We start from the raw sequence: 16,725 nt of genomic DNA on the forward strand, positions 1-16,725 counted from the left end.
ACGGCCGGGTCTTGGTAGATTTGCAGTGGTATGATTCTCCTTCCATTTCAATAGGATCGCTTGCACAGTGCTTCTTGGGATGTTTAAAGTTGTGAAAATCTTTTGTAACCAAATCCGGCTTTAAACTTCTCCACAACAGTATCACGGACCTGCCTGTTGTGTTCCTTGGTCTTCATGATGCTCTCTGCGCTTTACACAGAACCCTGAGACTATCACAGAGCAGGGGCATTTATACGGAGACTTGATTACACACAGGGGCTTATATTTATCATCATCAGTCATTTAGGACAACATTGGATCATTCAGAGATCCTCAATCAACTTCTGGAGTGAGTTTGCTGCAGTGAAAGTAAAGGGGATGAATAATATTGCACGCCCTGATTTTCAGTTATTTATTTTTTTACACAGTTTAAAATAATCAATAAATATCATATCATTCACAATTGTGTCCCACTTGTTGTTGATTCTTCATCAGAACATTAACATTTTTTCTCTTTATATTTGAAGCCTGAAATGTGGGAAAAGGTTGAAAAATTCAAAGGGGCTGAATACTTTCACAAGGCACTGTATTTTGTTCTCCATTTTTTATATTTTGTGAAAATAAAAGCAAAGACGCACACAATTAAGTCATTTCTGGTTTTGCTTTATTAATATTTTGACATTGTCCTCGAAAAAAAACAAATGTAAGAAACCGACTGATCAATAAATAGTGAAGCCTGCAAAAAAAAAACCAAACAAACGATGAAACTGTGTCCTGGAAGCATCATTTTATAAGGGGCTGAAGACAACGCCCCTCAGTGGAGAAATGACCCACATAAAAGGAGAACCCAACACACAGAATGTATGATGAAGCAGACCCCCGCCCAGAGAAGGAACTCCACAAAATGAAGGAGTTATGGAATAATATCGGTGACCTAAAGCCAATAATCACACGCTGATTGCACTGGATGTGGTGTGATCCATCCCAAAAAAAAACCGCCCCTGCCAGTCCGAGACCGTCAATTGGCACCTAAAGTGGATTAGGGAGTTGTGCTCCTGTTTTAACCCTTTTTAGGCATCCTATAAAAGGCCCAGAAAGAGTTTAGTGTCACTAATTCACAGTCCCTTCTTTCTGCTAGGTCACATAGGACTCCGGCCCAGAGCATAGAGGGGCAAAAAAGGTTGGAGGTCCGCAACGGCCGGCTCAAAGTTGCAGTGGGTTGTAAGTTTTGGATGGACCACTAATTAGGGGGAGAAAAAAAAAACCCCACAACCCCTCACAAATCAATAGAAACCTCCTCCATGTCATTGAGGGGAACAGGTTGCATTGCTTTTCTCACCCGATGCTTCATACAGCACGGACTTTCCTCATGTATATGGAGTTCAATCAGTTTCTCCCGACTGCCCTAAGTTTTATTCCGTCCTGAGCTGCATAAATCTGAATGGGATCTACTTTTCCTGAAACAGCGCCCCCACTGCCTATAGGTTGTGTCTGGTATTGCAACTAAAAGTTTCACTTTGTAAGGCCCCCTTTACAAGTCAGTGATTCTGGTACGCATGTTGCTCTTTTTATACGTACCAGAATCACGGACATACGCCGACCCATTAAAATCAATGGGTCTGCATACACATCAGTGATTTCTCACTGACTTGTTTCTGTGCGGCGCACATGCGTGTCCGTGTGCTCCGTACAGAGACAAGTCCGTTTTTTCCTGGCGCACTATGGTGTGGTATATGAATCGTGTACCAGAAAAATCACGTACATAAAATAAAAAGCTTTTTAAACTCACCCGTCTCCAGCGCTGCTGTCTTCAGCCGCTGCTCTCTCCTGTTTCCAGGCCGGCTAATTATGCTCATACATATGCACTGCACAGCCGACCCGGAAGTAGCTGCAGAGGGGAGACAGCGGCGGCCGGAGACCGCATCACGGGAGACTTCAGTACCAAGGACAAACGAGTATAAGTGCCTGATCTCCATGCATTATCACGGATAGTACACGTGTGCCACAATTACAGCACACGGAGGTACATACGCACCTTTAAAACACATCCGTGAAAAAGGTCTGTTTTTCACGGACGTGTAAAAGACGGCCTAACAGTTGTAATCCCAAACACCTATACAGAAGTGAGGCTGTTTCACAGACAAGTCAACCCCGATCCAAAAATTAAACAAAAAGGCTGCCAGGTAAACCATAACCTGGATAAACTATCATTCTGTAACAGTGACCTAAATATATATCTCCGTATGCGACAGGTTCAGCCATTCCGTTTTTATTGCATCTTAAATACACTATACAAAGTTAAATAAGTAGAATATTTAGAACCTAAACGGTTTCAACCTTAACTTTTTTTTTTTGTCCTAGGTTACCCTCCACGGAGGACGCCATATTGGGGGAAGAGGGGGAAGAATAAGCCACGTGCCGACTCGTTTATGTTCGGCACAGGACTGTACAAGTCATTAATACAGCAGTGAGAGAAGAAGTTGCTTAATTCCCATGAAGGAAGAGTCCAAAAAGTAAACTTTGGCCAAAAGGAAGTACACCCCCACCCTTTGAAGGACCAACGGGACACATGTGTCAAGGGGATACTCCATTGTCATTCACTGTGCACCCAACGTCAATGGTGCCGTTCACTTTACTGATGCAGAAGTGAACGGTTCCGCTGTACCCCTTTAATACCCCACAGTGGCTCATGAGCTCCTGGGTGAGATTAGGACCCTCTCTTGGGATGCAAATGATCGGCGCTTGCTCACAATTGCAGTGAAGCAAATTAGAAGCCGGTCATTTGCAAAGTAAGACTAAAGTCTAGGACATTCAAATCTGCAGATGTGAGAACCAGTGAACACAACAGGAAAGAAGAAATAATCCAAAAACAGGATTTTTTCTTTGGGATATCACTTGGTGAGCACTAAATTAGGCGCCTCCATGTTGCAAAAGGTCAATGGTCTGCAACGTGTTGGGAAAACTACAACTCCCAGCAAGCCCTGACGCTTTACGAAAGAGGCTGAACGGCTGCAGACCAGTGCTGGGAACAAATGAACACCAATGCTGCTTAACTTTGTCTTTTTATATCATTCGGTTAGTTCAGAAGGTAGCTGTGTATCCGAAGGAAAAAAAAACAAAAAAAAACAAAAAAAAACAAAAAAAACCACCGCGTGTAGACACTCAGACTGTGCTTCTGCTCTTCCTGAATCCAAAAAGATCCAAAAGTCCTAAGAAATTATCAGAAGATATCAGGCTAAAAAAAAAAAAAAAAAAAAAAAAAAAAAAAAAAAAAAAAGGTGAGAAGAAAACAAGAGGAAGAGGAAAAAAAAAAAAAAAAAAAAGAAAAAAAAAGTAGAAACCATGCATAAAAAAGTGAAGCCTTGACGTAAAAATATGCTGCAGCACAGTAGAATCCTGAATATTTGGAAAGGTTTCCTCTAGAATTGCATCCGTCTCCGGTCACTGCTGTTTGCACTCGGCAGGCTGGACGGCTTCTTTCTGCCCGGAGGAAAAGGAGAAATATGGACGGCAATTAGATACAAACGTCATATCATAAAGAGCAATCTATAGACACGAGCGGCTCCAGTCACAGTAAAAGGGTGCACCAGCAACACAGGAGGGGATTTGGAAGATAGGACCCCACCCCCTCCTCCCAATAGACTTTGTATAATTAAAAAAAAAAAAAAATTATAAAATTCTCAAATTCTGATTTATTCGATGGCACTTGCACAGTAAATTTTGTATTAATATGTTACATTGAAATATAAAAGGATTGTGTTGGGAAGTCGCAGGTCATGAATTGGCATCATTTGTGAATTTTTGCTGCAGATTTGAAATCTAGTTAAACTCTTTCTCCCTCCTCCCCAAATGGAAGCTTATATAAGGAGGGGGGCAAAAAACAAAACAAAACCACGCAGCACTGATCCTGAGTGCTGTCCTGTATTATACCCCAGAGCTGCACTCACTATTCTGCTGGTGCAGTCACTGTGTACATACATTACTGATCCTGAGTTACCTCCTGTATTATACTCCAGAGCTGCACTCACTATTCTGCTGGTGCAGTCACTGTGTACATACATTACTTATCCTGTACTGATCCTGAGTTACCTCCAGTATTATACTCCAGAGCTGTACTCACTATTCTGCTGGGGGCTCAGCTTTAGGTTGCATTTGAAAAGACTATATTTTACAGTCTATGCTCAGATCACAATATCTGGCTGTACTGCAGGTGTCCTTTGGGCTGTCATTTCCAGGTCAGGAGACCCTCAGTCCGGCCTTGCGGTCACAGCATGGACAGTAAAATACTGTGTGAATACAGCCTTCTATGCAGATTACACTGTGTGCGTGCTGTAACAAGACACAATGAAGCACGGAGAACATAAGCAGAACACGTACAGGGCGTCAGTAAGGGCTGGAGAAATCAGCAGACAAAGCAGTCTGTTACAGCAGATCAAGTAGTAAACTAGTGAGGCCGACAACCCCTTAAGCACGTGTGCACAACTCCTATGTCATGACCTGCTCCTACTGCGCTTAGTGGGGGTCCCGGCCAGGTTACCATGTAGTGTAGATGCTGCATTCTTTCCACTAGAATAGGGTACCATGAAAGAAAAAGAAAAAGAAAAAGAAAAAGAGAAAGAAAAAGAGAAAAAAGAGAAAAAGAAAAAAAGAAAAAAAGAAAAAAAGAAGGGAATTTTGTTACTTACCGTAAATTCCTTTTCTTCTAGCTCCAATTGGGAGACCCAGACGATTGGGTGTATAGCTACTGCCTCCGGAGGCCACACAAAGCATTACACTAAAAAGTGTAAGGCCCCTCCCCTTCTGGCTATACACCCCCCGTGGGATCACGGGCTCCTCAGTTTTAGTGCAAAAGCAAGAAGGAGGAAAGCCAATAACTGGTTTAAAAACAAATTCAATCCGAAGAACATCGGAGAACTGAACCATTTAACATGAACAACATGTGTACCCGGAAAAACAAAAAAACCTAAGACAACAGGGCGGGTGCTGGGTCTCCCAATTGGAGCTAGAAGAAAAGGAATTTACGGTAAGTAACAAAATTCCCTTCTTTATCGCTCCTAATTGGGAGACCCAGACGATTGGGACGTCCAAAAGCAGTCCCTGGGTGGGTAAAATAACACCTCGTGACAGGACCGTAAAAAAACAGTCCCTTCCTACAGGTGGGCAACCGCCGCCTGAAGGACTTGTCTACCTAGGCTGGCGTCCGCCGAAGCGTAGGTATGCACCTGATAATGCTTGGTGAAAGTGTGCAGACTCGACCAGGTAGCCGCCTGGCACACCTGCTGAGCCGTAGCCTGGTGCCGTAATGCCCAGGACGCACCCACGGCTCTGGTAGAATGGGCTTTCAGCCCTGAGGGAACCGGAAGCCCAGCAGAACGGTAGGCATCAAGAATTGGTTCCTTGATCCACCGAGCCAAGGTGGATTTGGAAGCTTGCAACCCTTTACGCTGACCAGCGACAAGGACAAAGTGCATCCGAGCGGCGCAGGGGCGCCGTGCGGGAAATGTAGATTCTGAGTGCTCTCACCAGATCCAACAAATGCAAATCCTTCTCACATTGATGAACTGGATGAGGACACAGAGGGTAAGGAGATATCCTGATTGAGATGAAAGGGGGATACCCCCTTAGGGAGAAACTCCGGAATCGGGCGCAGAACCACCTTGTCCTGGTGAATCACCAGGAAGGGAGATTTGCATGAGAGCGCTGCTAGCTCGGACACTCTCCGAAGCGAGGTGACCGCTACTAGAAAAGTCACCTTCTGTGAAAGTCGAGAAAGGGAAACATCCCTCATAGGCTCGAAAGGCGGCTTCTGGAGAGCAACTAGAACCCTGTTCAGATCCCAGGGCTCTAACGGCCGCTTGTAAGGAGGGATAATATGACAAACCCCTTGCAGGAACGTGCGTACCTGAGGAAGCCGTGCTAGTCGCTTCTGAAAAAATACAGATAGCGCTGAGACTTGGCCTTTAAGGGAGCTGAGCGACAAACCTTTTTCCAAACCGGACTGTAGAAAGGAAAGAAAAGTAGGCAATGCAAATGGCCAGGGAGAAACTCCCTGAGCAGAACACCAAGATAAGAATATCTTCCACGTCCTGTGGTAGATCTTGGCGGAGGTTGGTTTTCTAGCTTGTCTCATGGTGGCAATGACGTCTTGAGATAATCCTGAATACGCTAGGATCCAGGACTCAATGGCCACACAGTCAGGTTCAGGGCAGCAGAATTCCGATGGAAAAACGGCCCTTGAGACAGCAAGTCTGGTCGGTCTGGTAGCGCCCACGGTTGGCCTACCGTGAGATGCCACAGATCCGGGTACCACGACCTCCTCGGCCAGTCTGGAGCGACGAGGATGGCGCGGCGGCAGTCGGACCTGATCTTGCGCAGCACTCTGGGCAACAGTGCCAGAGGTGGGAACACATAAGGGAGCCGGAACTGCGACCAATTTTGAACTAAGGCGTCTGCCGCCAGAGCTCGGTGATCGTGAGACCGCGCCATGAAGACTGGGACCTTGTTGTTGTGTCGGGACGCCATTAGGTCGACGTCCGGCGTCCCCCAGCGGCGACAGATCTCTTGAAACACGTCCGGGTGAAGAGACCATTCCCCTGCGTCCATACCCTGGCGACTGAGGAAGTCTGCTTCCCAGTTGTCCACGCCTGGGATGTGAACTGCTGATATGGTGGATGCCGTGTCTTCCACCCACGTCAGAATTCGCCGGACTTCCTGGAAGGCTTGCCGACTGCGTGTTCCTCCTTGGTGGTTGATGTATGCCACCGCTGTGGAGTTGTCCGACTGAATTCGGATCTGCTTCCCTTCCAGCCACTGCTGGAAGGCTTGTAGGGCAAGATACACTGCTCTGATTTCCAGAACATTGATCTGAAGGGTGGACTCTTGCTGAGTCCACGTACCCTGAGCCCTGTGGTGGAGAAAAACCGCTCCCCACCCTGACAAACTCGCGTCCGTCGTGACCACCGCCCAGGATGGGGGTAGGAAGGACTTTCCCTTTGACAATGAGGTGGGAAGAAGCCACCACTGAAGAGATTCCTTTGCCGCCTGAGAAAGGGAGACGTTCCTGTCGAGGGACGTCGACTTCCCGTCCCATTGGCGTAGAATGTCCCACTGTAGTGGACGCAGATGAAACTGCGCGAAAGGGACTGCCTCCATTGCTGCTACCATCTTCCCTAGGAAGTGCATGAGGCGTCTCAAGGGGTGTGACTGGTCTTGAAGGAGGGATCGCACCCCTGTCTGTAGTGAACGCTGTTTGTCCAGCGGAAGCTTCACTATCGCTGAGAGAGTATGAAACTCCATGCCAAGATATGTCAGCGATTGGGTCGGGGTCAGATTTGACTTGGAAAAGTTGATGACCCACCCGAAACTCTGGAGAGTCTCCAGTGCAACGTCCAGGCTGTGTTGGCATGCCTCTTGAGAGGGAGCCTTGACAAGCAGATCGTCTAAGTAAGGGATCACAGTGTCCCCGAGAGTGCAGGACTGCTACTACTGCTGCCATGACCTTGGTGAAGGCCCGTGGGGCTGTCGCCAGACCGAAAGGCAGAGCTACGAACTGAAGGTGTTCGTCTCCTATAACGAACCGTAGAAAACGCTGATGCTCTGGAGCAATCGGCACGTGGAGATAAGCATCCTTGATGTCTATTGATGCTAGGAAATCTCCTTGAGACATTGAGGCGATGACGGATTGGAGGGATTCCATCCGGAACCGTCTGGTTTTTACGTACTTGTTGAGAAGTTTTAGGTCCAGAACGGGACGGAAGGATCCGTCCTTTTTTGGCACCACAAACAAATTGGAGTAAAAACCGTGACCTTGCTCCTGAAGAGGAACAGGGATCACCACACCTTCTGCCTTTAGAGTGCACACATGCCTGCAGAAGAGCATCGGCTCGGTCGGGAGGCGGAGACGTTCTGAAGAATCGAGTTGGAGGACGAGAACTGAACTCTATCCTGTACCCGTGGGACAGAATGTCTCTCACCCAACGGTCTTGGACCTGTGGCAGCCAAATGTCGCCAAAGCGGGAGAGCCTGCCACCGACCGAGGATGCGGAGAGAGGAGGCCGAACGTCATGAGGAAGCCGCCTTGGTAGCGGGTCTTCCGGCTGTCTTTTTTGGGCGTGACTGAGCCCGCCAAGAATCTGAGTTCCTCTGATCCTTTTGAGTCCTTTTGGACGAGGAGAATCGGGACCTGCCCGAGCCTCGAAAGGACCGAAACCCCGACTGTCCCCTCCTCTGCTGGGGTTTGGTTTGTCTGGGCTGAGGTAAGGATGAATCCTTACCCTTGGACTGTTTAATGATCTCATCCAACCGCTCACCAAACAGTCGGTCACCAGAGAATGGCAAACTGGTTAAGCACTTTTTGGAAGCAGAATCTGCCTTCCATTCCCTTAACCACAAGGCTCTGCGTAAAACCACAGAGTTGGCGGACGCCACCGCCGTACGGCTCGTAGAGTCCAGGACAGCATTAATCGCGTAAGACGCAAATGCAGACATTTGAGAGGTTAAGGATGCCACCTGCGGCACAGATGCCAGTGTGACAGTGTCAACCTGTGTAAGACCAGCTGAAATAGCTTGGAGTGCCCATACGGCAGCGAATGCTGGAGCAAACGACGCGCCGATAGCTTCATAGATGGATTTCAACCAGAGCTCCATCTGTCTGTCAGTGGCATCTTTAAGTGCAGCCCCATCCTCCACTGCAACTATGGATCTAGCCGCAAGCCTGGAGATAGGGGGATCCACCTTGGGACACTGGGTCCAGCCTTTGACCACGTCAGGAGGAAAGGGATAACGTGTGTCCTTAAGCCGTTTGGAGAAACGTTTATCTGGATAAGCGTGATGTTTCTGGACTGACTCTCTAAAGTCAGAGTGGTCCAGAAAAGAACTCAATTTACGCTTGGGATATCTGAAATGGAATTTCTCCTGCTGTGAAGCTGATTCCTCCACCGGAGGAGCTGGGGGAGAAATATCCAGCATTCTATTGATGGACGCTATAAGATCATTCACTATGGCGTCCCCATCCGGCGTATCCAAGTTGAGAGCAGTCTCAGGATCAGAATCCTGATCAGCTACCTCCGCCTCATCACACAGAGAGCCTTCCTGCTGGGACCCTGACCAGTGCGATGAAGTCGAGGGCCGCTCATAGCGAGCTCGCTTAGGCTGTCTGGGACTGTCGTCCGTGTCCGAACCGTCCCACTGGGATGCATGGGACACCCCCGGAGCCCGGGGCTGTTCCAACAGAGGGGGACCAGGGAGCAATGATTGAACAGTGCCCATGGTCTGAGTTACTGGTCTAGACTGCAACGTTTCTAGAATTCTAGTCATAGTCACAGACAATCTATCAGCGAAAGCTGCAAACTCCGTCCCCGTCACCTGGACAGTATTCACAGGTGGTTCTCCCTGGGTCACCTCTAGCAGAGGCCCCGGCCGAGCAGTTGCCACAGGGGCCGAGCACTGCACACAATGGGGGGTCAGTGGAACCTGCCGGTAAAGAAGCCTCACATGCGGTACAAGCAGCATAGAAAGCCTGTGCCTTGGCACCCTTGCTTTTTGCGGATGACATGCTGTTGTCTCCTCTGAGCAATCTAGGAGGGTATATAGCCAGGAAGCACCAGCGACCGTACAGTGCAATGTATAGCTTACAAGCATAAAAATACAAATGTACACTTCGGCACTAGTGGGTTCAGCACCAGAGGCGCCGCTTACCGCCCGCTCAAACGCGGGTGTGTGGTCGCCAGAATCCCGTGTCTGGGTCTCCCAAAACTTGTCTCCCCTCTCCAGCTCAGACTGCACACAGGAATGGCTGCCGGCGTTCTGTGAAGAGGGGCGGACCGTGGGCGTGCCTCAGACAAAGTGCGGGAAACTGGTGTCCCACTGTGCCCAGTGTGAGGGCTGGAGTATGTAAAGTAGACTCCAGCCCTCTGTGCTGACATTCTGCACAGCGTCCCGCCCTTCCCCTGACTGGCAGGCCTGGGGGCGGGAACGAAACTAGGCCGCAAAAGCCGGGGACTCGAGTAATAAGCGCGGCCGTCATACATGCACGGCCAGCGTGGAAGTCCCCGGCGCACCACAAGTCCCAGCCGCGCCGCAGCAAACTGACAGCAGCGGCCGGCGCGGCAGTTCCAAATACATATACTCCTTCAGCAGAGCTGTAGTGAGCAGTGGCACAAGCGTGCGCGCTGTTGTCCCCGGCGCACTAACACACCCAGCAATGCTGCAGTGTGTCTGCGTCTGTGTGGGGACACAGAGTACCTTGATGAAGCAGGGTCCTGTCCCTGACGATACTCAGCTCCATATGCAGCAGATCCTTTCAGGGGCTGTGGATGGAGCACGGTCTCAGTGCCTGGAGACCGGTAAAATCCCACTTCACCCAGAGCCCTAAGGGGGATGGGGAAGGATGCAGCATGTGGGCTCCAGCCTCCGTACCCGCAATGGGTACCTCAACCTTAACAAACACCGCCGACAAAAGTGGGGTGAGAAGGGAGCATGCTGGGGGCCCTATATGGGCCCTCTTTTCTTCCATCCGACAAAGTCAGCAGCTGCTGCTGACTAAACAGTGGAGCTATGCGTGGATGTCTGACCTCCTTCGCACAAAGCATGAAAACTGGAGGAGCCCGTGATCCCACGGGGGGTGTATAGGCAGAAGGGGAGGGGCCTTACACTTTTAAGTGTAGTGCTTTGTGTGGCCTCCGGAGGCAGCAGCTATACACCCAATCGTCTGGGTCTCCCAATTAGGAGCGATAAAGAAAAGAAAAAGAAAAAGAAAAAAAAGAAAAAGAAAAAGAAGAAGAAGGTGGTCACAGCTCTTCTGCGTCAGTGATACTGTAGGCTCAGGTGGGTGGGGGGGGTTTGGAGGGTGTCGCCGCAGTATGTGCCATTGATCTTCCGGCAGACTGCGGGCTCCATTGAATCGCCCGCAGTTGACAAGAAAATAGCTGTGGAGGCAACGTGTGTGCAGATTGGCCTCCACAGCCATTTTCTTGCCGTCTACTGCGTCAATCTGTGCACACGCTGCCTCCACGGCCATTTTCTTGAAGTCCATCGCATCAACTGTGGACGAATCAATGGAGCCTGCAGCCCGCTGCTAGATCAATAGCGCCTGCCGCATTGCCGACCCCCCTCAAATCACTCCAATGCAGTGACACCCCCTCCTCCGAGCAATCAGTATCATCGACCCGGCCTCCTGTGACCCCACTCCACCACAGTCGCTCCAATAAGCTATAACCGAATTATAAAAAAGGTACACCTAGTCTTTTTTGTGTGCTTACCTACACCCCTCTTCCCACTGTGGGCTATTTTTGCATTTTTTTTTTTTCCCTCCACTTTTGCAAAGAGTCATCATTTTTTCTATGTATACATCAGTCATGTGATGGATTGATTATTTTTATTTTTTTTTTGGAACACAGTGTTGCAGTGTTTACCATATAAACTTATTTTATACAGTTGAGCTTTCCAGTTTATTTATATATTGAAGCTTTTTGTAGAGAAAGTTGCAGCTTTTACTGCAGTTCTTTGGGGATGCATACAATTTTTTTTTTTTATTTTTTTTTGAAAGGTGGGGCAACTGAAAGGGGAGGGGGTTAGAGAAAAAAAAAATAAATAAATATTTTCACGCACTCTTACACATTGAGGCTATTGTACCTTATAACTATCACATTATTGCCCATTTAACCTATGCCGCAGGTCTCCATATCATGAACTGGAAACTACACAAATAAAAAAATAAATAAATAAATAAAAACAAAAAACAATGTTTTCCCTTCTCTAGATGTTAACAAGAGTGTTCCCATCCACTGACAGCCAGCAGAGATCTTAAAAATGATAAACAGATATTACACATTACTTTTCTACAAAGCAACAGAAAGCAGCAGGCGTGGAAAAAACAGAAAAGAAAGTTTGTGCCACTAGACCCCAACACAATAGGGGATTAGTGAACATGACCATTAGAGAAAAGAAAGAAATGAGCGATGGAGGGAGGGATGACAGGAATGGCGTCCACCTTACCTAGGATTGTATGAATGACAAACAAGAAAAAAAATTACACCTAAACAGAAAAAAAATGGAAAAGATCAATCAAGGCCAATATGGAATAGAAAAAAAAAAAAAACAAAAAACCCCCAAAACTGATCAGACACGATTCTAGTCACAGGCGTAGATACACTAAAGAAAAAATATACTAATTCAGCAAGTTTACAAACAAATTACATTAGTTTTTTTTTTTTTTTAAATCAGATACTTTATTAACACAGAATACATACAACAGAATAACAAATCGGCATCCAAATTAAATTTATCACATCTATTACCCCTTTAACTCCCCCTCCCGCCCCCCTCCCCCACCCCGGCAGCAACACTTCTCCCTGATACTACATCCCATATAGTACACACTTATAATACCCTCCAACTGTAGTATAGCAACCATCCCGTTGTGCAGGAGGAACAACTAGTAACACAAATAAAACAAAACACACACATCAGAGGTCTCAGACGGCCATCCCCGTCCCATATCAGTTTACTGGTCCATCACTCGTCCTATCCGCATTGCAGCCAAGGAGACCATAGCTTCTCAAACATTTTAACATTCCCCCTTCTTTCATACACTCCCCGTTCCAGCTGAAGAATACACTTCACCCTTTTAATGTACTCTCCCCTGGTCGGGGGGTCTTTTTTAATCCAGGACCTGGCGATTAGCTTTCTTGCCGCATACAGCAGCCTAGCAATGGCAATTTTCATAGTATTTTCCACCCCAAGCTCCTCAACATATCCCAATAGGCAGATCACTGGTTCCCTGGGGAGGACACACCCATATGTTCTTCCTATCTTGTGGATAACCTTAGTCCAAAAGGAGACCAGTCTCGGACAAGACCACATCATGTGAAAAATACCTGCGTCAGATCCCTGACACCTTGGACACTCCGAATTCCTTTTCAACCCCATTTTAAACATCAGTAAGGGAGACCTATATACCCGGTGAATCACGTATAGGTGAGATAGTCTGGCCGGTTCGCTCATGGAAAGTTTAGGGACATACTCTAAGATACTCTCCCGCACCTCCCACACCTCCTCTGTTATCGGCCCAACTTCCTCCTCCCATTTAGATTTAGTTTTAATTGGGTAGTCTAAAAGAAAGGTATGTAGTATATCTTTATAGGTGCCAGAAATGATCCCTTTAGTGCTTCCTCCGCCCTTACACACATACTCCAGTACCAGGTCAGTCTGTATACTCCAGTACCAGGTCAGTCTGTATACTCCAGTACCAGGTCAGTCTGTATGGCCACACTTCGTTTAGCCGCTTGGGCTGCAATCGCATGTTTTAATTGACTGTAGTGGAGCCAGCCGGACGCCGGTAACTGAAACTCACTCTGTAACTGCGGGAACGATTTCAGAATTCCCCCGTCCAATATCTGATGCATGTATATTACACCCTTGCGTCTCCACTCCTCAATATTCCCCATTTTCTGAATCTCCGGGAGATTACTGTTATCCCAGATAGGTGTAAACTTAGTTAACCGGGTCACCCCTCTCACCCTTTTCAGCCTATCCCAGGTCTTATTTATAAGTGCCATTGTAGGAGATGTTCTACCCAGGAGCCCCACCGCACCATCCTCTAGTCCCATTACCAATGGACTTCTACCCACTATGTATTCCAGTACTTCTTTAATGCCCCCATCTTTCTCTCGATCAGACCAACCCCTGAGGTGTTGACATTGCGCCGCTATATAACACAATTCCGGATTTGGGATTGCTAGACCCCCCTCATCCTTCGGCCTTTGTAAAGTCTCTAATCGCACCCTAGGCTGCTTTTTACCCCACACCAGGTCCCTAAACAGCGAGTTTATCCCTTTAAATCTTTTCCTTGAAATACAAACAGGGGCATTGTGCAGTATGTATAGGAGTTTAGGCATTACTACCATCTTTAGTAAATTAACTCTTCCAACAACTGACAAATGTAGCTTGTTCCAGGCATCCACCTTGGCTCTCAATTTTTTAAGGAGAGGCCATAAGTTCACCTGTATGTATTTTTCTACTGGCAGAGATATCTGGATACCTAGATATTTAAATTCGTCCACATTCTTCAATTTGTTAGCCCCAGTATCCTCATTTGTCCAGGCTACTTCCCCATCCACTTTAAAGAGGCTTGATTTAGACCAATTAATGGTCAGTCCCGAAACTTCTCCAAATTTCTCTATTATCTGCATGGCATGATCCAATGAGGCTGATGGATCCCCCAAGAAAAGTAATAAATCGTCAGCATAAAGAGCTATTTTCTCCTCTAAATGCCCATACTTAAATCCATGGATCTCCTTTGATTTCCTAATGGCCGCCGCCAGAGGCTCTATTGCAATAGCAAATAGGAGCGGCGATAGTGGGCAGCCCTGTCAAATTACATTAGTTATCTCGTATTATACTCCAGAGCTGCACTCACTATTCTGCTGGTGCAGTCACTGTGTACATACATTACATTACTGATCCTGTGTTACCTCCTGTATTATACTCCAGAGCTGCACTCACTATTCTGCTGGGGCAGACACCAAATACATTACTGATCCTGTGTTACCTCCTGTATTATACTCCAGATCTACACTCACCATTCTGCTGGGGCAGACACTGTAAATACATTACTGATCCTGAGTTACATGTATTATACTCCAGAGCTGCACTCCCTATTCTACTGGTGCAGTCGCTGTGTAAATAGATTACTGATCCGGAGTTACATCCTGTATTGTACGCTGGAGCTGCACTCACTATTCTGCTGGTGAAGTAGTTACTGTATACATACAATACAGATCCAGAGTTACCTCCTGTATTATACTCCAGAGCTGAACTCCTCCAGCATTCTTTGCCTGCTAAGGGTCTGCGCTGGTGATTTACATTATTGTATAGTGTTTGGATGACCCTTTCCATAAAGGGTCAACTTAAATGTTGTGTGCTGCACAAGATACTTGCTGACAGTTGCTAGAAACAACCAAGATTCTATATGTATCCCTAGAATATAACGTGATGAATGTAAGTAAATGCAACATGTTTGGAAAGTTGTTGTATATGAATTTATAATGAAACATAAATAAATAACATAAATAATGCTGGTGGTTCTGCCAGTTATAATATGCGCTCAGGTCCTCCGTGCACTACACAATCTATACATGGCAACTACATAAATCCTGCAGTGATCAGAAGAGCTGAGCAGTCTCAATATACATATATTTTCTGTGTGTAATTCCGCTCTGACAGATTACAAAATTTTGAGATTTCGGAAATCAGACAGCGCCCCCTTATGGACAAGGGAGTAAACAGCTCATGCAGTACACAGACCACACAGGAGCAGATTAGCCGGATTAGATTAAGACATTTGCAGACACAGTTTGCAACAGACAAATGCAATCGCTGCAGAGACCATCACAAATGTAATCTACATTGCAGTCTGTACATTACGGTCAGGCTATGGAAAATCGTGCTGAGCGCAAGAACCTAAGGTTATTGTTAACTCTGAGCCTCCGTCATTAAGGCCGGAGTGCCACTTGCGTATGACTCGTGCGAGTCTCACACTGCAACACCCGGCACGGCCACAGTGACTCAGCTGCATAGAAATACATGCAGCCGACCCCGCTCCTGTCAGGCGAGCGTGCTGCCGTGCAGAGTGATACCGATGCGAGACTCACACCAGAACACCGGCACGGCCACAGTGACTCAGCTGCATAGAAATACATGCAGCCGACCCGCTCCTGTCAGGCGAGCGTGCTGCCGTGCAGAGTGATACCGATGCGAGACTCACACCAGAACACCGGCACGGCCACAGTGACTCAGCTGCATAGAAATACATGCAGCCGACCCGCTCCTGTCAGGCGAGCGTGCTGCCGCGCCGAGTGATACCGATGCGAGAGTCACACGAGTCACTCGCAAGCGTGACTCCGGCCTAATTTTTGCCTTATCAGTTTGGAATGAAATAATATATTAATGTGGCAAAACCTACTTTATCAGCATTTGGCTCATCATCATCTTCCTCACATTCTTCTTCACCCTCCATTTCCTTTAAGTGAAAAATCAACATTCAGAATAAAAATATATAAATAATTGCTCACAGCTATAAATCACTAATAAGCTTATATATGCCAAGGGGGTAGTGGAGACCTAGCCTTGTATTAATATATCAGGAAGGGTTAACCAATGTCCAACTAAGGGGTCCCACCGCCTTCTTGTTGACTGTTGCAGAACAAGGATGGCCCTGCTACGTGGTCTACATATGGTTTAGGCCAGTCGCATCTATAGGCACTTTGGCTATGAAGGTCATTGTGTTCCTATATGGCAGCATACAAGGTAGATAGGAGTAAGACAATGCTCCAAAGCGCAGCTCAAATGTGTACACCCCAAAACACCGGGTGGGGGATTTTTTTTTTTTTTTAAATATTTCCCCCTGCAATCAGACATTTATAGATTTCAATGGGTGCACAGTAGTTATGCCTTATGCTTGACAAATACCAGCGCATAATTATTCTCTCTAATGTTCTTCAAACCCCGGAGAAACGATGTCTCATCCTACGGCAGAACAGGGGGTTCTCCTTTAAAGTAGAAATACAGTGTGAACTCACCTCCTCTTCTCCTTCCTCTCCTTCTTCAAACTACAAAATAAAAAAAAAAAAAAAAAAAAAAAATCATTTTTAGAGACGCTGTTACAGCACCACGACTTAGGGCCGTTTCACACATCCGGCATTTTGCCGGATCCGGCACGCATGCAGTACAGTAGATTTACAGTGGAAG

General features: G+C 47.0%; 1 protein-coding gene across 3 annotated transcripts in view; it reads right to left on the reverse strand.

Moving 5' to 3' along the window:
• Positions 1-626: 626 nt before the first annotated feature.
• NAP1L4 (nucleosome assembly protein 1 like 4) overlaps positions 627-16,725 on the reverse strand; it is a 109,580-nt gene continuing 93,481 nt past the window's right edge. For 2 of the 3 annotated variants that reach the window (XM_075326573.1, XM_075326571.1), the window contains exons 12-14: positions 16,557-16,586; positions 15,941-15,997; positions 627-3,459 (exon numbers count right to left, since the gene is read on the reverse strand). In XM_075326573.1, coding sequence (XP_075182688.1) covers positions 3,421-3,459; positions 15,941-15,997; positions 16,557-16,586 — 126 coding nt within the window. In that variant the 3' untranslated portion in view covers positions 627-3,420. Of the gene's footprint in view, positions 3,460-11,973; positions 12,014-15,940; positions 15,998-16,556; positions 16,587-16,725 lie in introns of all 3 variants that reach the window. The other variant, XM_075326572.1, reaches the window with a different exon arrangement.

The sequence above is a fragment of the Anomaloglossus baeobatrachus genome, chromosome 10 (assembly GCF_048569485.1).
Source record: "Anomaloglossus baeobatrachus isolate aAnoBae1 chromosome 10, aAnoBae1.hap1, whole genome shotgun sequence".
In the NCBI taxonomy this organism is placed as follows: domain Eukaryota; kingdom Metazoa; phylum Chordata; class Amphibia; order Anura; family Aromobatidae; genus Anomaloglossus; species Anomaloglossus baeobatrachus.